The sequence below is a fragment of the Carassius auratus genome, chromosome 11 (genome assembly GCF_003368295.1).
Source record: "Carassius auratus strain Wakin chromosome 11, ASM336829v1, whole genome shotgun sequence".
Lineage (NCBI taxonomy): Eukaryota > Metazoa > Chordata > Actinopteri > Cypriniformes > Cyprinidae > Carassius > Carassius auratus.
In genome coordinates, this window is record NC_039253.1 from 10,848,262 (window position 1) to 10,875,334 (window position 27,073).

Genomic DNA, 27,073 nt, shown 5'->3' on the forward strand with positions numbered 1-27,073 from the left:
TGTTTAAGGTCTAAATCTGTCAGTAGGTTAGTTGTGTATAGGTTTATACTGTTTTACTTCATTGTTGTATTTCTGTATTTATATAGCACCGTGGTCCTGTGAGGCACGATGTTTCATTCCACTGTATATCCACACATGTACCAGAATGACAATACAGCTCAACTTGAACTTGAACTTTTATAATGATCTTTTAAAACAAAAGGTACAAAATCATTTGTTTTTTTTATAATTGTGTTTTGATTACAGATTCAGTGAACAGTTCCCTGCTTAAAAGTCACAATCAATTCAAGAAGAGTTAGAGTATTTAATTATTAAAAAAATAAAAAATAAATCCTAGATCAGGTGAAACACTGAAAATACATTTGGTCACATTAAACTGATCAAGTGTTCTTGAAAACTAGAGAAGAAAACAAAAACAAACAAACAAATAAAAAAAAAACTTGAAAGTTACAATTTGACCTAACATAACTGCAAATGAATAATAAAAAGAACAAAATGTAAACTGTGACACACAATAACACTAGGCAGAGCCTTTAAACACAATCACACATACAGCAAAACACAAACCAACAGACTTACAGTAATATAAAAATTTAAGAATTGAAAGAGCCTATTGTATATTACAAAATAACTGCTTATCAAAATGTGTAATACATATATGTGAAATCTATGTCAATGTTTAAAACAAAAGCCTTGATTGTCTTGCCATATAGTTCTCGCTACCACAAAAACATTCATAACCACAAAAACATTACCAAATATTCAAGGGGTTTTATATCCATGGCTGATTAGGAAATACAGAGGGGATACAGACTTTGTGTGTGTTCCTATTCCCAAAATTGTAGAGAAAAAAATTGATGATTAAAAACAATTTTCTTCATTCACATTTTTGTGATAAAATAAATTCATAAATGAAGCAGTAATAGATTCCGCTACACAATGCAAGAAGAATGCAAGAAGCAAATCAGTAAAACACAGAGAAGCAAACACAGTCAAAATGAAATGTAGGGTTTAAAATATGGTTTTTTAACCACAGAATAAGAACTGACACTGCCCCGGTGCTCCAGAAGCTGTGCAAAAGTAAGATGCTTATAAAGCAAACATGTTATCCTAACAAACGTGCTTCAGATCAAAATAGTTTCAGGTATCAAAGGATAGAAAACAATACTGAAATAAGGTTGTAATACTGATGACACCATCAGCGGTGCAAGGTAAACATTTATTTATGGCCAAGCTGTTCTGCTTTTCTTTGTTTTGCAGTGGCTTGTTTTGGATTTGTGGACTCTTTCTGATAGTAGTTTATTGTTCTAATCAGAACAAACTACTTTTGAGAACAAGCATCCTGCTGTAGATGAACTATTAATAAACTTCAAAAGAGCAGTTCACCCTGTATAGGAGGATCATAGAGACCCAAAAGTTGCATTGTTGAATAGTTGCAAAAGTTAGAGTAACACTTACAAGTCAACATTAAATGACACCCACAACCCCTTTTACTTTCCTAATGTGATGCAAGTTTAAAAATGTACCCATTGTTAAAACAGCTCACAGTCGATTATGAATGACTCCTCCCCCTCCTGGCACACAACCACTGGTTAAAATGTAAGTGGCCTTGATGATTTTCATCTAAAAGGAAATTTGTTTCAGAGGTGAAGCAAGTTTTATTGAATTTTTAATCTATAATTTGTATTTGTGTTTTTGCTATACAAACTTTTCAACATACTATTTATTTTTATGCATTAAATTTTTTTTAATGAGGATAAAAATACTGAGCACACCTTTAAGAAAGTAAATAGGGTCCATTCTGATTTCATGTTGACTTTAAAGGCCTATTCACAAAAAGACAAATGTTTGATGCAATAATCAAGGTGCTCTAAACTCTTTTCCATTGCACTGCGAAGAAAACTAGACAAACAATAATAGTCACGCTTTTGGTCATGTGTCCAAATACAATGCTTTTACATAAACCTTCGACTTGGTGGCATATTTTCACAACAATCTGGAACTAGCTTCTTCTCCATGACAAGCGGGTCTCAGAAACACAAAGCTGTGTAGCGTCTTAAGTTGCAGTATTGCAAGAGCAATATACTGTAGTGTCAGAAAGCGAAACTTTAGGTGTTATTCAAACCGTCAGATTATTTTTATTTTATGCATTGGTCTAAACAGACAAACTGCATGTGAAACTCTAATGCTAAACATCTGTGATAGTGTGAACAGGCCCTGACACCTTAACAATATTAAAGCGCACTTAACCACCAAGCCATTTGGCCCATTTTAGCTATTGCATTCTAGAGGAATAGTGTTGTTTTCCTGAACGAGACAATGTAAAAAAAAAAAAAGAAGCCCCATTTCATACTTCATAAAGGATATCCCTTTCATAATGCTTTTAAATGGATTGCTGTGGAGCTTTACAAGACCTGCATGTGCACAATATCCTCCTGTAGCTCCAGTATGGACAGGCAGCTCGACTATCTTCTTAATTCCCAATGCAGTTTCCCTGACTGAACAAACACACACTCTCATGCAAAACACAAACATGCACCTAGACTCACACAAACACACGCTAGTCCCCTGCTTGTGTCTCTAGGTCTGGAAGTAAAACATTTTCATCTTGGTCACTGGCTTGGGAACTAGTCTGTCTGTAATAGGCGCTGCCGAACATCAGAAGCCTCCGGACACACAGAGAGTTTCTCTTGTAAAGGAACCACGTTGATCCGATTACCATAGCAAACAGCACAATGGCCACCAACACAGCTGCCGAGATCACGCCTTGGTGCAGACCTAAAAAAAAAAATAAAATCACACAAATGATTTTCAGTACATGATGAAAGCTTTCAAGTATAGCCCTTAAAAGATCTCAGAAGTTTTCAAATGGCGCGTGACTGCTGTCCATGTTTGAATCTGTCAAATAGTCACTTGCAGACAAATTTTAAAGTACTTTACACTCAACTTTGGGAATAATTAGTATTGTGAAACAGAGCCGACAGAGTAAAAGGAGATATATATAAAATAGTTTTCAATCCCTCAACAGTATGGTGACTGTCTTTCTAACCTTTCAGTGGCTCCACTTCTACCTCTTTGATGCCACCTGTAATGCAAAGCAAAACATCCGAATTAAAGGGGTCATGAACTGAGAAATCTAAATTCCCTTGATCTTCTGACATATAAGAGGTCATTGTGCTATAAAAAACATCCTGTATGTTTAAGAATTCAAAGCTTTCTGCCAAAACAACAGCTTGTGCCTCCGCAGAAGATCAACGCCTGCTTCTACATCACTGCATCTTTAGCCCCGCCCACCGTTTCACACATGTAGTGTAAATAACTAGATGCAAACACACAGGTCTACGCACAAATCAAATAATAAAGCCTTTGCATTGCCTACCTTCTGATCCCAACATTAAAAAAGTGTGGAAGAAATGTATTTTTAATGAAGTTCCAGACCACGTCAGTAAGAACTTTGTCCTTTGTTCACGTAATTTTACCACAGATTAATTTACAACCAAGGCACAATTTGACGCAGAATTTTCAGAAAGATTGACACTAAAAGGCAAAGATGTGCCAACTATACTGGATCTGACAATAATGTTTTATTTTTTAAACAAATCATAAGATCTAAAAGATTTTAAGAATTTTTCAGCTCTTTTGCTTTAGACAATCTACAAATGGAATATATATCTGTATCGATCAAAATGAGTCAAAAAAAATATTGGCATATGGGATATCGGCAAAAATCCAATATCGTGCATCCCTAATGATACAGCACAATTATTCATTGCAACAAAGAAATGTTGCCAAAAGACGTTTCCGGTACTGTTCCTGCAGTAAATATCAGAGGATTAGGATTGTACTGAACTTGCACTGGTGATTTGTGGTTATGAGGTTGAATATCAAGACTTTTACCTGTTGAGGTTTTGCAGATGAAGCCCAGTCTCTCAGTGCAGTCGGCTAACTGCCACACTGCATCTGAAACCCTCAGAGTCACGCATGAATCCACCCTTATGTCACTGGCATCAGGAGCTCTGGAGCGCCAGTTCGTGTAATGGAGCGGTGAGCCATCCAGTCGAGTCAAAGCATCAGCTACAATAAGCATTTTCATTACTTGTCAAGGACCATTTCGTGTTTCACATAAAACTTTCAATAAACATTACATGATATTAAATAACAAATACTGCACTACGTCCTCTAGAGGTTGCTTTGGGTAACACCTTCAGCGTGACTAGTGTCTGAAGCATACATCTCAACATGAAAATAACATTGCCAGATGACAGCCTGTGACATCATCACCTGGCGCGACTACAGTATAAAAGGGCGCAGGAGAACACGCCATCCGCTTCTTCATCTGAAGCTTACATTCGAAGCATGGCAAGGGAACTAGAGGACGCAGTATCTCGTTCACTTCTCAGGGAACCATGGTTACATATGTAACTTGAGACGTCCACTTCCAGGGGAACTTCAAACTGCATCCTCTAGAGGACATTTGGGGAGGGGTATACCTACGCTGCCATGCAGAGGGGAGTGCATGCCAGAAACCACGGCAAGCACTAAGTACCAACTATACCACAACTATAGGAGTTGCCCCAAGGACATCTTGATGGCTGTAGGTGACATTATCCCCTTCGGCCATAGGCCTGAGCTGCATACCCTAAAAGAACTTACCTTTTAAGGGATGGGCTAGGAAGCAAGAACTGGAGCCTAAACCAACTCAAAGAAAGGGAATGAGGCTAACAGTGTGTAACTCTTACCATACAAGATTTTATAAAGTGCACAGTATGCTAAGTGTGAACACCTACCACGATCTCACAGATCTGTGCTCACAGATGCCCGGAAGGAGGCAGGATATGGCCCAGCCACTTTGCATGATTGCTATCCAGAGCTCCAAAAAGTGGAAGCCCAACTTCAAAAGTAGAAGGGGGACTCGGATGCTCAGATCGAGAGGGGCGTGCTCATAAGAGATCCCCAAGGGCTCTGTTAAGCTCAACCCACAAGGAGAGCGGCTCAACAGAAAGGTGGAGCACAGGCATTTCCGGAGAGCAGATAGATCACAAATGGGACATCTGAAATGAGATCCTGCTAGAAGGGGATCACACATTTCAGGGAACAACAGGGTGCCAAAATACAGACAACTGATCGAGGAGGCAACAGAGATGGGCCTAACACTCAGTTCATTGCAAACTGGGTTTTTGCGGAGCAGCGCTTGGGTCTCCATCTGAAGCGGGCCCTTACAGCACATACTGGAAGCGACTCAGCTAACCCTCAAAGGGGAGCACTTCTCAGCTCGACCAGAAGGAGGTGCTAGATTAGAAGGGGTAACCCAGCAGGGCCAAATGGGGGACAGTCCACTGGTGCAACTAGACACGGTCTCAAGATTCAAGAACTTGTCATATGTAATATAGTACAATTAAATTGTTTGTTTACTCCTCTCGAGAATGATAGGGGTAGAATTGCAACAAATATAACATACATGGGCAACACAAAATGCGTAATAAATAAGTAAATATAAATAATAAAACAGCTTAAAACAGAAAGTGATGAAAGAGAATGAAAAGAAAAAGTGAGCCCGTATGCTAATTAGAAAAATGTCAATAAAAAATTATTTACAGTATAAATGTACAGTGCAAGTAGCAATAAAGTGACAAATTGTAAAGTGTCAAGTGTAGATAACACACTCTCCACAGTGCATCTGTAGAAGTTATGGAGAATCTGTGATGACATGCTAAATGTCCTTATCCTCATCAGGAAGTTCATTCTTTGATTGGCTTTACTTACTGGTTTCTTTGTGTTTATTGAGGTCCTCAAAGATTTGTGCACCAAGGAACGTATAGCTGCCCAATCTCTCTACTCTTCAGTGACCAGTTCAGACACTTTTTTCCTGTATGCGGTCTCATAATTGTTTATGATAAGGTCAATGACTGCGGTGTCATCTGCAGATTTTATGAGGATGTTTTTTTTCATGTTTAGCAACACAGTCATGAGTGAAAAGAGTGCACGGCATTGGTCTGAGTACACAGCCCTGAGGAGTGCCTGTGTTCATTATGATGGTGCTGGAGGAGTGTTTTCTGAGGCGGACATGTGGAGATGTCTACTGGTGAGGAAGCTCAGTATCTGGTTACACAATCAGAAGGCAGGCCCATGTTACATAGCTTGTTTATGAGTTTGGAAGGGGTGATAGTGTTGAATGCCGAACTGTAATCAATGAGAACCAGTCTGGCATATCTTAGGATTTTGTGAAGGGCAAAAGAAATGGCAGAGTGTCTGATACAATGCCTTGAATCTGTTTCTTGATGAGACTCGAACCGGTGTGAGAGCCACAGGTCTGTAGACATTCAGACTCGAAACTGGGGTATTTTTTGGGACAGGGATAATAGTGTGGACTTTAGTCATTGAGAAGGAAAGACTGAAGATGTCAGTGGTAACACTGGTCAGCTCTGAAGTGCAACGCCTAAACACACGTCCTGAGATGTTATCTGGACCTGCTGCCTTGCATGAGCTCACTTTAGTCAGTGACTTCTAAACCTGTGTGGGGGTTAGCTTCAGTGCTGTCTGTGATGTGTGCTAGGCCTTGCCACATTTTCCTTGAGTCATGTGTAGTGTAGTAAGTTTCCAGTCTTGTGGATATTGTGAATAACACTGTGTACCCGCTTGTGGCTGAATGTTAACAGCTGTGATAAAAGTAGCCCTAAATTCTCTCGGTAGGTAGAAATGTCGGCATTTCAGCATCAGTAGTTCTATATCGGGTGAGCAGTATTTGTACATACAGTAGTACTGACATCCGAGCACCACAAGTTGTTGTGGAGCTCTAGCTTAGAGAAAGTGCATGATGGTTAAGGAAAGACTCAAATCTCAGGAGACCCATCAGGGTGAGAAATGAGTAGTGTACCCTGGCCAAAGGATATGGAGCATGACATGAAGCCTGTACATGAAGCCAGGTCCTGAGGTTGCAGCATTATACTGGGGACCTGATGCTGGAAGGCTTCCACAGAAGCGTGTACAAGCCGAAGATGAAGTGCCGAAAATCTCAGAAGGTTAAACTGGCACATAAACAAGAAAGCCCTTTTCTTACGACCCGACATCCGCCAGATTCACCCACAGATATCTCTCTGTAACCACCACGGCTGCCATGGATCTGACAATGACGGTGGCAGCGGTCTTAGTGGCAGGGAGTGCAAGATCGATGACGTGATGATGTCCTGGGCTGTCACCAGCCAATGTTATTTTCGTGTTTAGATGTATGCATTAGACACGGTCACACTGAGGGTGTTCCCCAAAGTGACCTCTAGAGGACGCAGTTTGAAGTTCCCTCGGAAGGGAAACTATATACCATACAGACAGACAGACAGATAGATATAATATAAAATAATAAATATACTGCAAATAATATAATATGTATAATCAAGATACATATATGTTTTTGTTAACAGTATATATACATTTACAAAAAATGTAACTATAACATAATCTAAATACAAATGCAAAGATAATAATGTATATATAAATAATGTATAAATATATGTATAAATGCATAAACAGATTTCCACTTTTCAAATAAAATTTTAAATGAATGTAATATAAATAAAATAATAAATATACTATACATAATAAAATTATCAAAAGTATTAAATATTACAATAAGAATATCAAAAATTATAAATTACATATACCATAAATACAAATTCAAAATAACGAATGTGTATATATAAATAATTAAATCTAAAATTAAATTAAATAAAAAAATAATTTATACATATATAATTGTTATATATCTATTTAATTAAAATATATAAAGTTTAAAATTAATATAATTAAAATTATTAATATTGTTTATAAATATGTTTATTTATATATTATTTATCATTCAAATACATTTATAATATAATTAAAGGCTCAAAATCAAACATCACAGCTCTTACTGTCAGTGTCGTATAAAATTCCTAGCCACAAATTCTGAGGCCCCCGGTAATGCCGCGACATCTCTTTAAGGAAGAATCGACTCTCCTCATCATCTTGAACTGTCAGAACATCTGAAAAATTTCCTAAAAAAAAGGAAATAATCTTAAGTTTTTGGCCAAGTTATACCAAACACCCAGAGACAATAAAAGCCACCGCTAGGTGGAGCTCTTGATCCAAAGTGCCGTACCCTTCTTTTTACAGAGATGTCTTGCTTCTTCCAGTGTCATCTTCAACAGAACTGTTTCAAAATAATAGCAGCTCCCACGAAACTTCACCCAGGTCTCAGGACACACCACTTCATAGGAGAAAGCAATGCTTTCTGAGGGACGACAAACAACAATACCAGTCCTTTTCAACGAGCTACAATTGATTAAATAAATGCAAAGACAGAGAGAAATGGACTCACTCGGAGGAGGTTTGTAACATATCGCTCCTGATAAAAGCATGTCACATTCAACGTCTTTCCAGCGTCCGTTAACATCCATGGACACGCAGCCTCCATCTCCCATGGGTCCCTCTGGGTAATAATTCGACTCTTCCCAGTAAGTGAAGGAAAGCTCACTTCCATCAGACCACTGGTGTGAGAGACCATCCTAGGAAGGTAAAGGGTGCTCTTGTTTAATACACAAATATAACCCATCAAACTACACGACAGAGTGGTTTCAAAGCCTCCTTACATCTGTGCTGTACAGTCCGATCCAGTGTGGGGCTTCAAGCCTGTTGATCAGCACAGTGAGATAGGCCTGATGAAACGGGTCTGTGATGCTCACAAGAGACGCCCCCTTCTCCAAACATGCCTTCTGGGCCTGATACCAGCTCAAATTGCCATGGATGATACGGTAACTGTGGTTCTTATACTCAGACGAGTCCAGAGAGAAAGCGGTGTAATAGGATTGTGTAGGACGCTTGGACTTGTCTAAGATAAAGTAAAAACTGATTTTAAAAAACAATAGCTGATAATTAGTTCCATGTAATGGTCACTAACCAATAGAATGTCATATTATATTATGTTAATAAATTACAAATTAAAATCAATAGCTTTCAAATGCTGCAAGTGAATCTCATGGAAATTTCAAAAACTGACTAGTGCCTGAAAAAAAAAAAAGGTTTACCTAAAGATGAAAATTTCCTAAACTCACTCTCAGGTCTCAGGTCATCCAAGATGTAGATGAGTTTGTTTTATTGCGGAACAGATCTGGGTAAATATAGCATTCCATCACTTACTCACCATTTAATGTGGAGTGAATGGGTGCCGTCAGAATGAGAGTCCAAACAGCTGATAAAAATAATCTACAAGCAATCCACAAAACTCCAGTCCATCAATTAACATCTTGTGAAGTGAAAAGCAGCATGTCTGTAAGAAACAAATCCATAATTATGATGTTTTTATCTATCCTCTATCCATAATATGAATTTCTCCAGAGGAAAAGTTGCCTCGTCTTAAATCAGGAGAAAAATATGCACAGATTAAGCACTGTTAACAAGCAAAATGTGTGGATTTTGATGTGGAAAAACAACATTAGATGGACTTTTTCACTGGTGGAAGCATTATAATGTATTATGGACTATTTAGTATTTTGGCCAGCAGTGAAGGTTTAAAGTGAATACGCCTTAACAATGGATTCGATTTTTACAAACAAGCAGCTTTTCACTACACAAGATGTTAACTGATGGACTGGAGTGCTGTGGATTACTTGTAGATTATTTTTTTTAGCTGTTTGGACTCTCAATCTGACGGCACCCATTCCCTGAAGCGCATCCATTGGTGAGCAAGTGATGTAAAGCTACTTTTCTCCAAATCTGTTCTGATGAAGAAACAAACTCAGCTACATCTTGGATGACTTGATGACTTTTTTTGGTTGAACTAAAATGCTAAATGATGACAAAGGCATTATAAATGTACAAATATAAGGAAACACGTATCCACAATTAAATATTGGTCAATGCCGATGATTCGAACATTAAAAACCTTGCTTCTTCTCGCAGACAAAGCCATAGACGCTCTCAGTACAGACGTCGTCTTGCCAAAGCCCTGTCACACGGAAGTTGTGACTGTTGGACAGATAAGTACAACGAGGTTCCCCAGGAGCTCTATAGTTAGACACCTGCAGACACACACAAAGAAAAACATTTAAAAACAGAAATAAAAAAATCAATAAAAAATCAATGCACAATTCAAATATATTAAATCTTTATACCTCCCAGTTATTATAGCTGACTGGTTTATCGTTGCTCCACTTGGAAGAAAAACGACCCTGTACACCAATCCAAACCCCTGCTGAGCAGCCGTGAAGCAGCATGACGATGTAGGCTATAACCAACAGATAAAAACCACTTAAAATTCAATACAAAGAAACATCAGAAACTATAATATAATGAAGAAGTGATGTTCTTTACCTTGTTCAATTTCGTCCTCTATGGACACCAGAGATCCGTGATAGGTTGATGTGCAGATGGACTGAGCATCATGCCAGGTTTTCCCATCTCCCGGACGGATTGGGAGATGCAGATACAGACACTGGCAACCAATCACAAACAAGCAATTCTTAACAATACAAACAAAAACAAGAATGGTAAACAAATAAGCTGATTTCTCAAGATCATATCGGACAGAAACACACTCTGGTGCGCAAAATAAAAATTGCTCGAACTGCTAATTTGTGTACTAACATTGCTGACACAGCTATTAAAGTTCAATCACCATTTTTGATGGACTAACTGAAATACTCTTTAAGGTTTCCATTCATCATAAACCTTCAAATTCACCAACAATAAACATTTTAAAATATAGAAATGTTTTAATAATAATTGCATTTTTATTTTAAAACCACTTAATATTAATTCATAATTTAATGCATACTAATTTATCAGAGAGAAAAAGCATGAGCCTACAATATTAACAGTTAATTAAAGTATGTTTTACTGAAAAACTACTGTCCTAAAATGTTCATCTGAATTATGTTCTGTATAATTTGGATGCAAGAATATTATCTGTACAAAAACACAAAACATAATAAAGTGATACTACTTTGTAAGAGCAACATGAAAGGAGCATGCACTTTGAGAACCGCTGATCTAGTTTAGGTTCCCACAAGGCTGCTAAAGCAGATTCGAGTGTATGTGAACCTTTTGTCCGTAGTAGAACCAGTTCTCTGGACAGCTGCCGACATAGTGAGGCTCGCGTGGTTCCTCCACCAAAGACACCGTTCTGCGCTTGCACACGTAACTGTGTCGATCCTTACAGCTTCCTGCTGACCACTGACCTGCACAACAATATTAATAGCGTATTTTTCGGACTATAAGTCGCACATGAGTATAAGTCACATCAGTCAAAAAATACGTTATGATGAGGAAAAAAACATATAATTCGCACTGGACTAGTTGCATTTATTTAGAACCAAGAGCCAATAGAAAACATTACCATCTACAGCCGCGAGAGGGCGCTATATGCTGCTCATTGCTCCTGTAGTCTACACTGAGCAGCATAGAGCACCCTCTTGTGGCTGTAGACGGTAATGTTTCCTCTTGGTTCATTTCTCTTAGTTCATTTCTCTTCGTTCATTTCAAATTAATTTTGATAAATAAGTCAAAGCACCTGACTATTAGTCGCAGGAACAGCCAAACTAAGAAAAAAAGTGCAATTTATAGTCCGGAAAATATGGTAAGCAGTTTTTGAGTACACCAGATAATGTTACTTGCATGTGCTTAAGTGGGTGTGCGTGCATATATATTGTTTACCGGATTGAGACGACATCTTGATGCAGTTTTGGCCAGGCTTTCGGTAGAATCGACCATTTTCCCAGTTCTCATAATCCAAAGGGGATCCATCAGTCCAGCTGCAGAGATCAAACACGTATAAAACCCAACATGAGGCCTGCTTCACACTGTGTGCTCCTCTACTGCTCCGTCACCTTTCTTAAAGGTAAAGTGTGACTTCTGTAATATGTGTTGACCAAATGTAAAATCCGAAAATCATAAGAATAATTTTTCTGCCTTTATCTTTCACTTATAAAACATGACAATGAATAAATAAAAAATCATACTTTTCATTTATTGAATTCTTCTGTAAAAGAGACTCATTATGGTTGTAAAAAAAAAAAGGCACCTGAGACCATTGTGACCGCTGTTAGCAGACAAACCAATCCACCAAAATTCAGAATCCTAAAAACAAAGAAACATACAAATGTGCTCTTTTATATAAACACATGTAAATATTATATTCTGCATGTATCCATTTATACATATTCATTCGCAAATTTGTTTCATATTTTGTGGTCAGTAAGATTGTCACTTATGAGGCTGCATTTACTGAATCAAAAATACATTACAAAAGTAACATTGTAAATAGAATAACAATTAAAAACAACAGTTTTCTAATGTAATATATTTTAAAATGTGTTGTTGTGATGTTAAAACCGAATGATTAATGATCCTTAAAATGAAATTATTCTAATATGCCAATTTGCTGCACAAGAAACTTATTTCTTTATTTTTATCAATGCAGAAAGCGGTTGTTTAATGTTTTCTTTGATAAACAGACGGTTCAAATTTAATTAACTTTTGTAATATGTCTTTACTGTCTCTTTTAAACAATTTAATGCATCCTGTCTGAATAAAAGTAATCATTTGTTTAAAAAAAAAAAACTCTTACTGAACACAGACATTTGATCGGTGGTGTACATAAAGAAATGCATATAAAACCTTTTTAATGTATTCTCTGATGAAGTTCAGTTCCTCACTCGAGTGAACGGAGAGCAGATCAGCTCCCATCATCTTGCAGGCGAAGGAGACGGACTCCCAGGGAAACGGTTTACTGGCAAAGTAATATTCAGCTCCTCTGGAAAACATCCACGGCTCAAGTTCTGCGTCATAAACACAGACGAGTGTCATCATCATAAACATCAGCAGTGAGGATCAGCCTGTACAGTGTTTATCTGTACTGTACTTACGGTCGCTGTACCAGTACGGCTTGACCAGCTCCACACCTGAGCAAACCCAAAATCAAACATACATTTCAACAGCTGTTGTCGTTTTGCATTTTATCCAATAAAAACCAAAATAGTGAAATGCAAATATTGAAACCAGTGTAAGCTGTTCTTTGATGGTAATGGGTTTTTCATTACATGTTATATCCATACACCCAAAGCACAAACCTCTAGGGACCTTGCAAATCCATTCATATTTGGCGTCACAGGAGTGAGGCGTGAGAGTGTTTGTGAGGTCACTGTACACAGCACACATGTGAGAGTCCACTTCATTCATATCCTCAATCAACGATGTCACCACCTGCAGAATGCCATCATGACAGTTATTTAACGAGCTGATGAACAGCTTCTTCCATTAATTTCTGTCTCTCTTTTTTACATGGAGATTAAAACGTATCCAAAGCACACGACTCATCGCTGTCTCTGTTCCTGGCTTTTTTGTCTATTTCTCTGAATTTTTACCGGTGTGCCATCCGACCACTCCCAGGCTCCATCAGACCAAGGGTTTCTCTTAGTAAAGCCCACCCAAAACCAGCGACCCTCTGTACTGAAAACAGACCAAAAAGTAAAGAATGGAGAAAAATAATTTCATTAATCAGTTTAGACTTACAAAATAATTACATCAATTGATAAAAAAAATGTCATTATTATTATTATTAATAATAATAATATCCCAATTTATACACACATATATATCGTATTGATTTTATGTTTTAAGTACAGTGTCCTGTAAAATGCACACTGAGTGTGCATTTTACCATTACATTGAAGTCCATTACATGAAGAAAACATCCTGAAATGTTTTCCTTAATAAACATAATTTAAGAAAAAAAAAACACCATGGATATCCTGGATGACATTGGGAGGAGTAAATGATTAGGACATTTTAATTTTTGTGTGAACTTATCCTTTAACACTGTATTACAGAAATACACTCAGTGTGCATTTTACAGGACACTGTACTTAAAACATAAAAATCAATACGATATGCAGAGAGAGAGAGAGAGAGAGAGTGAGTGTGTGTGTGTGTTTGAGAGAGAGAGAGAGAGATAGTGTGTGTGAGTGACCGAGTTATTTAGCGTGAGTGCGTTTGTATGTGTGTGTGTGACGGCACGCGACTGGTCAGAAAGCAACGTGTAACGATAAGGGCCATTCAAATATCACATCTTTTGCTCGCTCAAGTTCGTTATTTCCAATGTAAGCGCGCGCTATGTGCGCTCATAATGGAAGCATGCAGGCGCGTCCTCACATATCAACTTTTCAAAATGCTGCAAGCGCATTGCAGGTCATGTGACAAGAACTAACCAATCAGCTTCATCCTTTCCCGCATGTGTCCGAGCGCTTTGGAAAAAAAGTAAAGTGAAAGTAAAGTGAGTGACGTCAGTGAGTGTGTTGTCAAGCAAAGACAGCGAGCGGTAGCAGTGTCTGTGAGGGAAAATAATAGATCCCGGCACAAAACATTTTTTATAAAATTTTTAGTCAAAAACAACGTGATGAATGCTCAAATCCTCAAGTCCCAGTCCAAGTACGAGTCATCAGTCAGCGAGTCCAAGTCGAGTCACGAGTCAAGAGAATGGAGTCTCGAGTCGGACTCGAGTCCAAAGAATAGTGACTCGAGTCGGACTCGAGTACTCCATCACTGATATTTATATATATATATATATATATATATATATATATTTTTTTTTTTTTTTTTTTTTTTGCAAATGTGAGGAATATATACAGATATAAAATGAGATCCAAAAGTCACAAACCTATTTTGTTATTTAGTTTATTTAACCCATAAATATGTATTTACTTTCTTTACTATCTTTTTTTAATTTCTGAAAATTCTTTCTGGTTTACGTTTTGAATTCCAGATTTTCAGTACAACATTTCAAAATAAAAGTTACATTTATACACTTCCGTTCAAAAGTCTGGGGTCAGTGAGATTTAGTTTTTAAAGAATTTGATACTTTTATTCAGTTGCACGGTAAACTAATTAAAAAAATACATTGATTATGCTACAAAGGTTGAATTATGTGGGTGGGTGGGTGGTGGGGGTAATAGTAAGCCAAATTTAACATTGAAAATATATTAAAATTGAAATAATACTACTGTTCACAATATATTTTCAGTCAAATGCATAAGAAATGGTTTAACTTGTGAAGAGTAGTGTATAAACCCCCACTTGTGTAACCAACCTTTGGAACATCATGGAGAGGAGCTTTCTGACAAAAGCCTGATCTTCATAGTGATGGAAACTGGCCAGATCAGCACCCAAAGCCCGGCAGAAGAACTGAGCCTCGGTCCAGGTGCGACGCATCAGGATCTTCTCACTGTGATACACCTGAACAATAACAAACAAACTGAACATGAACGGCAGGAACATACAGAATAACAATGAATCGAGTCACTTCAATAAGAGATTCAAAACAAGACAGTGGCTCTCTATACTGGGTATATGTTTATTCACTCTTCGTACTACCTTGTAACAGTGAGACAGATCTTTGCGGCTCTCCCATCCGGTGGGACATGGTGCATTCAGGTCTATGTGTGGCACAGGCATCAGGGTGTCACGATTACCACTCACTTCCTGTTTGCACACAGCCAGGGCCTTAAAAGTGCCACAGTTTTTCACCTCCCAGTGACCCAGAGCCTGGCCTCCGGACATCAGCACACAGCCTCCTCCACTCACTGCAGACCGAGGGACAAAGATGATCGATCAAAGAAAGAGCTATCTGCGTCTGCCAGCCACGGTGGGGAGATTTTTATAAGGGATAGTTCATCCAAAAATGCAAATTCTCATCATTTAGTTGTTCCAAACCTGTATGAATTCCCTATTTTGAAGAAAGCTGGTAACCAAACAGTTGCTGTTTTTTGTTCTAAACTACATTCTTTTTTAAAGAAAGCAAATCATATAGGTTCGGGACAACTTAAGGGTGAGTAAATGATGACAGAATGTTTATTTTTGGGTGAAGTGTCCCTTTAAGGACTCACCTGGCTGGTGTCGGTTCCAGTTGGTGTAGGTGAGGGGTATCGACGAGCCGTTCTGCGTCAGCCAGCGGTACTCGCCGGTCCTGTTCTGGTCCTGCAGAGCTGTCCAATAGGATCGGGTCTCAGAGTCTCCCTTTTCACTGATCAGGCTGTTTAGAAAGGCCTGCTCAAACCTGCCGCAGAGAAACCACGCAGTCCGACTGTGATCTATTCGCCTGCCTCTGTCATGCTGTAAACGCTTTTTGTATAGTACGTATTTCGTCACTCATTTTGTGATTGAGATTTATTCATAAATTAGCTTTCCATTGATGAATGTTTTTTTCTTTAGTAAAGGACAATATTTGAAAATCTGGAATCTGAGGGCGCAAAAAAAACAGGATATCAAAATATTAAGAAAATCTCATTTAAAGTTGTTCAAATCAAATCCTTAGCGATGCATATTACAAATAAAAAATTATGTCTTTATGTATTGTATATCTCCTACTGTCTTTATGTATTTACAGTAGGAGATATACAAAATATCTTCATCATCTTTACTTAATATCCTAATGATTTTGGCATAAAAGAAAAAACTATAATTTAGACCCATACAATGTTTTGTTGGCTATTGCTACAAATATACCCCAGCAACTTCTGAGTAGTTTTGTGCTCCAGGGTTGCACTGTGAAATAAATTTTCTGGTTATTCCAGGATGGTTAATGCTTCTTTCAAGGTCCATCATTTGCATACATTACCAGAAGAAGAGGAATGAAAGGAAGTGGTACTTTTTTGCACTCAATTGATCAAAAGTGAAAGTAAAGATAGATATTACATACTGGTAATATATTTCTATCTAAAATGTTTTTGTTTTTTACATTTCTATTCTCTTTCTTAAAAAAAAACATACCTGCTTTCTATAGTAACAAGAGGAGATCTGCAGTAATATCCTTTCACTGCATCCTCAAACGTCTGTTCCTGATCTGTGATTCTGTAACACCAGGAGTCCTTCCTTTTCCAGCCCTGCACACACACACACGATAACACACACACAAATCTGTTATGGTCTGTAGTGTGTAGTACAGGATTTCATGTGTAGTGGTCACTAGAAAGCAAGCAGTGTGCAGGAAGCATTAACTTGTGTAGTGTACTACCATATTTTTCATAATAAACCTTTCTGGAATTTAAAAAAAAATGATTTCATAAATGCTGTCACTTATATTCCAAATCTACTTGGTGCATTTAACTTCAAGCATTCAAAACATGCTCAAATCACACTCATTTGCTTTCATGCCGAATGAGAGCAATATATGAGTCCAAGTTCAGTGATCGCAATTAATCGCATTTAAAATAAATGTTTGTGTTTACATAATATATGTATGCTCATAGTTTATATTCATATGTATACTTAAATACACTCATATGCATATATTTTATAAATATCTATATATATATAAATATCATATGTATCATATGTAAATATTCCTTAAATATATATATGTGTGTATTTATATACATGTATATGTAATATATACATATTTATATCCTGAATGCACTGTAAGTCGCTTTGGATAAAAGCGTCTGCTACATGCATTAATTTAATTTAATTTAATTTAATTTAATTTAATTTAATTTAATTTAATTTAATTTAATTTAATTTAATTTAATTTAATTTATAAATATAAACATTGCACACACATATTATGTAAACTCAAAGTTTTTTTTCGGATGTGATTATTCAAGATTAATCGTTTTGAAAGCATTAGTAAATTTAGATTTATTTATTACCACTATTTTTCATTTCTGTTCTCAATAAAGTTCAATTTAAAGAATTTGTTGTGGAGTGAGGGCAACTAACAGTGTTTATAATATTTGTAAATATTTCATATTATTTTTTATTTACATTATTCCTTAATGAAATAATAAAAGCAACCTTTCAGGATTTTATTCTTCTTCTCAAAACTGTAATTTGGACTCTAATAGTTGGGTAGGATCTCCGGAAATACTGTTCATTTATACTACTTTGAGTATAAATAGCACATGGTTTGTTGTAGATGCAGGACATCTAGGATGCAGCATCAGCTAGATTTAACATCTGGCTGTGTTTTCACATCTGTCCTCTACTAACCCTGAGTTCAATGGCCTCAATTCAACATCCTTCAGAAAACCTGGCCCAGACTGAAACAAGCGTTTTAACAGCTACAAATAGACACAACTGGGAAGCTGAATCTCAACTTTAATCAAGATTTAGGATAAAACTAATATTAAAGGGAAAGTCTGTATATTTAAAGTATTTAACATATTACACACATTTGCCTTTAATAGAATATGAAACCATTTCAGCAGACAATAAACGGTTGTCCACAAGCTGAGTAAGCGTGGTTGTGACACACACAAGTCCGTGCACTGGCACGTGTGCATCTCTGAAAAGTGCCCTTTCTCTGTTTGGCCGTCGTTCTTTTTCATAGCCAGTAAAAGCAGAAACAGAGGGACAGAACAGATTTGAATCAGTCTGTTGTTCTCCGGCCGTGACCCGCTCTCACCCTCGCTGGCGGTCAGAAGCAATCAGAAATGCAGGAAAACAGATGAAACGAGAGAGCCGGTAATGAGACGGGAAAAAGTTTGGTACTAGATTTCATTTCTTCTTAGACATTGTTTCAGCTTAATCATAAATCATCTTTCTCATGCAACGTATTATGAACAACATCTTCTGGGGATTTTTTTTTTTTTTTTTTTTTCTTGAATCATATTAGCATGGTGGTGTTTTTTTAATATATAAAATAAAATATTATTTTAAATAATGATAGCTGCAGATAATATTGGGCAAACCACTCCAAAATGTAGCTAAGTAAGTTTCTTTTAACTAAGCTTATAAATTCTATGTAAGTATTCCACTTTATTCATTGCCTTTTCTCTTTTATAAAGTGAACTGAATGAACTGTTTGAATGATTCAGAATGAGTCGCGCTATCCAATTCAGCTAGCATTATGTGGTCAATGAATCACTGACAAGAACCAAATTAAGTTTATTTTAGTATTATTTAAATATCATTACAGTGTTTCTATATTATGCATTTTTTTTTATTTTTTTATTTTAAGTCATTTTGATATGTGCTTATGAGATTTTCATTAGTGGTTTAACATATTTAGTTTTTGCTCATAATTAAATATATCTTTAATTTATTTTAATTTCAGTTTTCAACTTAAACATGTTTTTTTCAGTTAGTTACCAATGCTACATTTCTAATTTTTTTCAATTAATTTATTTGTATTTTATTTGAATTCAGGTTTATTTCAATTGATTTTTAAGTTATAGTTTTAGTTTAAAATAACATTCAAACAGACACAGCTCTGATTCTAAAGTAATATTTGCCAGCAAAACATACGCAAAAATGACTTTTTAATCTTTGATTTGTTTTGTTGCTTTCCTGTTTTCCTTCAACAAGACCATCCTTGGGCTTGTAAGTTAATTTCAGCTGTGTTAAAGTACACTCTAACCTCTGGACACCCATCATCCCATTCTCCGCTAGGATGCTGTGGAACAAGACCCGAAGTCTTACAGATTGCAGCATGCTGCTCTTCACAGTCCTCAAACTGCCATCTGCTGTCCTAAAACACACACACAAAGAGTCCTTCATCAAGTTCGGAAGAAAGTTCAAAGGGTCAGATCTGTCATGTGACCCGGTGGTTTACTGCTATGACTAACTGGTGACTGTGAATCCGATTACCCGGGATAAAGCAGTCTCTGAAATCAGATCTTGCCAATCAGCTCGCACACAGCTGCTGTCTGATTCTGGACACGTGAGTCCTTTCTGACCACATACTGTATGCTCGGTTTATGACTGACGTCCTATGACAGTAATCTGACCTTTGACCTCTGATCTCACCTTCCAGTCTGCGGTGACGCAGATTCGTTTGTCACCATGGCTATGGGAAGGCTCCTGAGAGTACCAGGATGTGAATGTGACTGGCGAGCTGTCTGACCACTGGACTGATGAAAGTTTGTCCTCCTTATGCAAGCCGATCCACACCTTAGAGTCGGATCCTGACATAACCAACATATAACTTCAAAAATGACATTATAGAGTGAAAAATATACCAGTTTCACTCCAGTACCAACCATTGGACAGCAGTTTCAGAAGTAGTTCTTGCTGGCTGAGGGAGTGGACGCTGACCAGCACTGCTTGAAGAGCTTTGCATGCGCTGGAAGAGACGTCCCAGCTCGACTTCTCATCCAGGTACCGGTAACAAAACCCATTATGGTCCAACCAACCACCAGGACAAATCGTCTCCTTATACTGCCAGTTATCTTGTAAACAAACAGACAGAGAGAAGATTTAACAACAGATTTAAAAATAATACTATAGTTAGAATTGCTAGCACTGATATGCTATCAATAACTCCTAATGACACCTACTGGAAAGACGAAAGGTACATACTGAAGTAGCCAATGTTTGATTGCTTGTTGATAATGTTTTTTTCTCTTTTTATTAATATTTTACTTAACTTTCATATGTATTATTTATACTTCCTCCTATATACATGGTGGGGGTGTTTTTTATATTATATTATATTATATTATATTATATTATATTATATTATATTATATTATATTATATTATATTATATTATATTATATTATATTATATTATATTATATTATATTATATTATATTATATTATATTATTATTTGAGTGGGAGTGTTGGATTTAAACTGTGTCAATTTGTAATTTTTTTATTAAAGTGATACTCCACCCCAAAATGATTTTTTTTTTATTAATCACTTACCCCCCCATGTTGTTCCAAACCCGTAAAAGCTATTTAAGATATTTTGTATAAAAACCAGTAGGCTTGAGACTGTGCCATAAACTGCCAAATAAATAACACTGTCAAGGTCCAGGAAAGTATTAAAAGCATGGTCAGCAATTACTTTTTCACGTAGGGCCAGGTAGGTTTGGACAGCTTTTTTCCCTTAATAAATGAAATAATTAAAACAAAATAATTCAAAATAATTCAAAACTGCATTTTGTATTTACTCAAGTTATCTTTGTTTAAAATTCACATTTTTCTGATGATCTGAATCATTCAAGTGTGACATATATGCAGAAAATTACAATAAACAGGAAGCGGGCAAAACCTTTTTCAAACCACTGTGTGTATGTATAAGTAAATATATATAAGAGGTATTGATTTCAATCAAGCCGACCTTATAATCTCAGGCCAATCCTAGTCATTTTATATTGTTGCTGATGACCCCTAGTTTTTCTATATTTGCAAACACACTGTGAGATTCTGTGTGTTTGTGTGTTTTTGACAGCCAGGGCCAGGAGTTCAAACTCTAGATGGGACACAGCTGTTGTGCTTTTGACACGCCCTCATTTTTCTCTTCACAGTCAACACTAACCAGCATGGAAACAATAGTCACTAGTCTATCAGACAGTGGACTCTTTCCTTCAGTAATGAGCACTGGAAAATGTAAACATTATACGTAACACTGGCTGCTACATGCTAGGGCTAAAGCTTAAACTAGACCAAACTTGAGAAGACCAGGTGGACGGAGAGTCTGGGAAAAATTCAGACATGTTAGAGGGAAAGACAGAGCTGTTAGAAACGGATGAATGGACGGGCAAAAAAGGCTGGATTAATGAATGGGAAAGATGCATGAGCAGTCAGATCACTCATGTATTTACCAAGCGGCTCGGCATTCCGGCTGTATTTGGTGTCTTTTTTGCAGATGTAGGGCAAGGCTGACTCACAGGACAGACTCTGCCAGGAACCCTGCGTGGAGTTAAACACCCCACACGGCTGGTTCTCCTGCACCGGTGTGGAGGTCAGATCTGCACAGCAAGATCAACACTGAATAGAGTATTTAAAGGGAGAGTTCACCTAAAAATGACAATTCTGTCATCATTTACTCTTCCCCATGTTGTTCCAAACCTGTATGCGTTTCCTTCTTCTGTTGAACACAAAAGAAGATATTTTGAAGAATGTTGATAACCACACAGTTGCTGGAAGCCAGTATTTTTCCACACTATGGAAGTCATAGTGGCTTCCAGCAACTGTTTGGTTACTCACATGAATATTTTTGTATGTCTGACAGAAGAAAGTAAGTTATTGATTTATGCTTTTAGAATAGATGTTTATTACCTCAAGGAAAATGGTTTAACGTGTTTCCAGGACCACACACACTGTCGGCTTACCTCCATGTAAATTCACTCAATGATTACAGAATTGTTATTTTGTGGTGAATTATTTCTTAAATAGGTAATGCTAGCCTTGAAGAACAACTCTTCAACCTCATATCATAAGCTAACTGTACCTGCGGTGTAACTGACGAGAGCCAGAGCAGATCCATCAGACCACTGCCATCCCCCATGTGGACTGAGATGGTTTAATCCAATCCAGACCATCACACCCATATCTGAGAGTCTTTCTGGAGGAACACAATAACAACAATGTTCCAAGAAGATAAACAAAAGCACCATAAAATGGGTCAACATGACTATTAAATGCATCTTATAGAAGACATATATATATATATATATATATATATATAGTAGGAGTATACTGTATAGTGTAGGCAAAAAAAAAATCTGTAGCTAGTCAGCTTAACTAATGCCCCGCTTACTTTTACTATGTCTTTTCTACACTGTTCTCACTGAGAGAAAAATAAATCGCAGAGCAAAAAGAAAACTGACCACGCACCAACAGACAAGACAGAGCACATTACTTTTGCTATGCAACAAAGTCTCAGCTTTCTAATTTTGCCATTTATTTTAGCAAATGTATTTAAAAAATACAGTTTTGTGGCTTTTTAATGTGTGACAGTTAGCGCCTTAATTCAATTTGCACTCAGTTCATTGCACGTCTCTTCCTCTTTACTAGTTATAACATGAAATGAACATGAATGAACATCAGAAGGTATCTTATTTCAACCATGGAAAGATGTTAATACACAGTTTTTCAAGTCCAACAATGTTAATCTGCTCTCCTCACTGATACATACATACATATATGTATATATACATACATACTAGGGCTGCACGATATTGGGAAAAAATGACATTGCGATATTTTATTTCTCTGCGATTTATATTGCGATATGAAATCTAATTTAATTTTTTCTTACAAACAAAAATGGTGTGAGCACACTTATAATCAAATTTTAAATGATTTAAACATCAACACCATGTCAATTGATTAATATGCGCGAGGGAGAGAGATCAACACAGCGCTCGTGTTGTTTGAAGACGGTGAGAGTGCGGCCAGGGCTCGCTCGCTCGCTCGATCTCTCCCTCTCTCTCTCTGTCTCGTGCGCTTTCTCTCTCTCCCTCTCTTTCGCGCTTTCTCTCGCTCTCTCACACGCCCGACCTTTCTCTCTTTCTTTCGCGCGCTCTCTCTCTCTCTCGTGCTCGCTCTCTCTCTCTCTTTCTTTCGTGCGCTCTCTCTCTCTCTTTTTCTTTTGCGTGCTCTCTCTCTCTCTCGTGCCCGCTCTCTCTCTCTCTCTCTCTCTTTCTTTCACGCGCTCTCTCTCTCTCTCCTGCCCGCTCTCTCTCTCTTTCGCGCTCTCTCTCTCTCTCTCTCTCTTTCGCGCTCTCTCTCGCTCGCTCGCTCAAGCGCTCTCTCTCTCTGCCCTGTTAAACTGACAGGACTTAAAAACACAAAATACAAAACTTTCACTCTATGATGGTTAAGCTGTGCAATTAATCCGCGAAATCACATTCGTCAAGGGCCGGGGAGCAGCTGACCCATACAGTTAATGAATTACGGATCAACTACGACAGCCTACATCGCACGTCCTGCGATGTGACTATCGTGGATTCGTACATCGCGATATTGATGCTTAAACGACACATCGTGCAGCCCTAAATTATACACACACACACACACACACACATACACAACGGCTATTATGGTTCTCTAATTATATAGACCAGCACTAAACCAGTGTTAGCATCATGTAGGCAAAGACTCACAAAGATATTTTTCCGCAAACATTTGATCGTGTGTATACCTTTAATATAGCTTTGTTCACTGGACTGTGTGATGGACAGAAGACTCCCACCCTGTGCTTGACAGGAAGTAAGAGCTTGACTCCAGGTGAGGATGGAGTACAAGTTAAACTGATAACAGGCATTCAGCTCCGGATGGCTCTCCCAGAATTCATTGCAGCCTGGCACTGGAAATAACACACATAGAACGGGTTTGTTTGCTTACTTTAGTTAGTGTGGATACACTCAATATTCACTACCAGATTTTCAAGTAGTTGTATCTCAGCTAAATATTGTCCTATCGTAACAAACCATACTTCATACATAATTAATTCAGCTTTCAAATGATGTATAAATCTCAATTTCGAAAAAATGACACTTAAATTTTTCGTCCAGGGTCACATCCATCAAAACGTAATTCATTTCTGTGATGCAAAGCTGAATTTTCAGCATCACTGCAGTCTTCAGTGTCACATGATTCTTCAGAAATTATTCTGATATGATTTTTTTTTTTTTTTTTTTTCTCATTTTTCAGAGTGTGGGGAAATCGTAAAACATTTTCTCACAATATTTTGATGAATAGAAAGTTTTAAAACTATTTATTTTAAATAGAAAACATGTTTACTGTCACTTTTGATCTTCAGACATTGCCAAGCAGAACTTCATAAAATCCCCCAATTTTGAATGGTAGTGATTTTACCTGGATTGGGACAGAAGCCCCATTTCTCATCTTGATCATAGTGGTTAGTAGTGGCACACCAGAGGTGACGGTCCTCTCTGCCCTCAGAGGTACAGTCCCAGAACCATTTATTGTTGTATTTGAAGGGGATGGAGCAGGTCATGCCATGGGAGTTCCCTTGTAGCGTGTGGATGTCTGTCAACATCGAGAAAACAAACAGAAGCGGTATGACTGCAGCCACATCAAACAACCCTCATCAAACAATCCACTGCATGCACCAGGTTATAGTAGTCAAGCAAAATGTAACTTCAGGCGTCAATACCGATATTTAGACAGCAGGCTGACTGTGGTTTTTTATAGGTAACTTTTACAATTGAAGTAATGTGGTGTGACCAACAAGCCGAAGAATTCAGAAAAAAAAACAAAAACAGGAAATGATATATTATAGAGATGATGCCGGTAAATGTCAGTAAGTCCTAAAATGCATTATAATTTTATTTTTAATAATTAAAAATAATAATTTAATAATTATGTATACTATATACTTTTTTCCAGATAATCTGTCTGTTTTGATAACTGAATACAGACTTATATAACACTATTTCTCATCTTTAATAAATATCAGTTTGGGGCTAGTAGTCCTTTTATTGGGGCTAGATGTTAACCCATTTGTTAAATATTTATTGTCCAGAAAATGTAAATTTTTATGTATGTCAAGTATTAACTTTATGAATTGTTTTGTTTACTCTTCAAATTTACTATTAAATGTAAGGTCAGCATTAATAATGCTGGAAAGGTTAACATGCCTTTTGTAGGGGAAAAAGTGTGACAACTACCTGTAATATTTCTCCTGTAATTTCCTGTAAAACTGACAGCGGAGTTTAAAAATTCCGACAGCCAATCAGAAGCTGCCTGACATTTAAAGCGGCAGGCACGCTTACAAATAAACTGAACATTATCATCTGTTCTCAGTGTGAGCAGGCTTTTAAACTAGACTTTTACTTTTGATTCATTGTATTTGTCACTGATACACTTTTCTTTTTTAAATGAGTCCGAACACATCTTGCCTTCATATGGGTAGGCGCATGGCCCTTCACCAGCCGCCCCGTAAATCCTCCACTGATGCAGAGCGGCCCTCTTCACCACCACTTTAGAGTCCACCACCGCTAACTTATGATTCATCGCTCCATACAACATGCTGCCCCCACAGCGCCACCACATGGTTTGGAGGGAAACGTCACACTCAAAGATGCCCACGTCAGGCTTGGTCACATTGATCCCTAGACATCGACTGGTGCCCAGATTGTAGAGACGGTGCCGGGACACCCATTTCCAAAGCAGGCCGGCAGACGGGGGCTCACAGCTGGTCAGAGACAAACCGGACGAGTCCGCTGAGAGGCAAAGCTTCCGCGACACACTCTCCAAACGGAAAACACCTTTACCTAAGTAACACAGATACACAACATCATACATTGCGATTTTTGAATTGGTCAAGCTAAAGCATATTTTCTTGGCGTATCAAATACACTTGGGAGATGTGAGGCCCTGGGGGTTTTGACCAGTGGGAAAAGTCTTCCTTAAGGAGTATTATATAGCCATTTACATGCAGAGCCATGTTAGATGATAAAGGCCAGTGATATTGGAGATTCGAAGGCATTCAGAGGCACTGAGGTATCAGACAGGTCTGATTATGCAGCGGACAGATAGAAAGATAGAGCGGCTATCTCCAGTTTCTCCTCCACAGAATGGGGCTTAATATTTCAGAGTTCTCAGAGCCGTCAGGGCTGAGGGTCTTTTGTGGGCGTTGACACGAAAGAGTAATTGAAGATACAGAGTGAAGACAAAGATTTTCTCAAACAGTCGAACACAGGGTATCATCAAACTTCAAAGGGAAGCTTCACATTATCCTCGCCATATGTCTGTGAGCAGAAATAAGCTTGAAAGATTAGGAAGTATAGGATTTTCTTGTCCAGTAGTGATATTTCTATTTTGCTTATGCTGGGTATGGGAATAATAAGTTAAGATATTTAATAGGGTGAATACTAGTAAAGCATGGCACTTTCTGATAATTTATCTGCAATGTTTTCAGATTCAGATATGTTAATAAAGCGGCGTACTCCCTCACACAATCTCAAAATAGAACTTATTATTAAGTCATTATAAATATGGTTCTTCTGTGGAATACAAAAGTGTTTTGAAAATTGACATTTGTTTTGGTCCATACAATGAAAATCAATAGGGTCCAGTGTTGCTTTGAACGCCATTGTCTTGCCCAAAGTGGTGGAAACACTCTTTTAAATGTCTTCTTTTGAGTTTGAGACATACAGAATGTGAACTGAATGTGTCCTACTATACCTGCATTCCTCTTCCTTGCTGAAATAAAACTGAATGTGTTCCACGACATGGAATATTTCAGTGACAGATTAATTATTTGCTATGTAAGATCATATAACCCTGTGGAGCCGCAAGACTCAAACGGGGCATGAAGATCGTGTTGAGTGAGGGTGTAAGTGTGTGTTAATC

General features: G+C 37.5%; 1 protein-coding gene across 1 annotated transcript in view; it reads right to left on the reverse strand.

Annotated features, from left to right (window-relative positions):
* Positions 1 to 205: 205 nt before the first annotated feature.
* The window catches only part of LOC113111014 (secretory phospholipase A2 receptor-like), a 28,634-nt gene continuing 1,766 nt past the window's right edge, over positions 206 to 27,073 (reverse strand). Inside the window, exons 2-30 of the mRNA XM_026275381.1 lie at positions 25,618 to 25,992; positions 24,572 to 24,745; positions 23,895 to 24,059; positions 22,200 to 22,313; positions 21,571 to 21,717; positions 20,001 to 20,189; positions 19,768 to 19,925; positions 19,379 to 19,489; positions 16,792 to 16,904; positions 15,909 to 16,078; positions 15,397 to 15,605; positions 15,113 to 15,258; positions 13,392 to 13,476; positions 13,098 to 13,230; positions 12,894 to 12,929; positions 12,646 to 12,806; positions 12,050 to 12,105; positions 11,683 to 11,780; positions 11,071 to 11,207; positions 10,342 to 10,462; positions 10,143 to 10,255; positions 9,914 to 10,049; positions 8,622 to 8,860; positions 8,351 to 8,537; positions 8,132 to 8,263; positions 7,905 to 8,027; positions 3,898 to 4,074; positions 3,050 to 3,085; positions 206 to 2,778 (exon numbers count right to left, since the gene is read on the reverse strand). Of these exons, the coding sequence (XP_026131166.1) occupies positions 2,561 to 2,778; positions 3,050 to 3,085; positions 3,898 to 4,074; positions 7,905 to 8,027; positions 8,132 to 8,263; positions 8,351 to 8,537; positions 8,622 to 8,860; positions 9,914 to 10,049; positions 10,143 to 10,255; positions 10,342 to 10,462; positions 11,071 to 11,207; positions 11,683 to 11,780; positions 12,050 to 12,105; positions 12,646 to 12,806; positions 12,894 to 12,929; positions 13,098 to 13,230; positions 13,392 to 13,476; positions 15,113 to 15,258; positions 15,397 to 15,605; positions 15,909 to 16,078; positions 16,792 to 16,904; positions 19,379 to 19,489; positions 19,768 to 19,925; positions 20,001 to 20,189; positions 21,571 to 21,717; positions 22,200 to 22,313; positions 23,895 to 24,059; positions 24,572 to 24,745; positions 25,618 to 25,992 (4,259 nt within the window). The 3' untranslated portion in view covers positions 206 to 2,560. The remainder of the gene's footprint in view (positions 2,779 to 3,049; positions 3,086 to 3,897; positions 4,075 to 7,904; positions 8,028 to 8,131; positions 8,264 to 8,350; positions 8,538 to 8,621; positions 8,861 to 9,913; positions 10,050 to 10,142; positions 10,256 to 10,341; positions 10,463 to 11,070; positions 11,208 to 11,682; positions 11,781 to 12,049; positions 12,106 to 12,645; positions 12,807 to 12,893; positions 12,930 to 13,097; positions 13,231 to 13,391; positions 13,477 to 15,112; positions 15,259 to 15,396; positions 15,606 to 15,908; positions 16,079 to 16,791; positions 16,905 to 19,378; positions 19,490 to 19,767; positions 19,926 to 20,000; positions 20,190 to 21,570; positions 21,718 to 22,199; positions 22,314 to 23,894; positions 24,060 to 24,571; positions 24,746 to 25,617; positions 25,993 to 27,073) is intronic.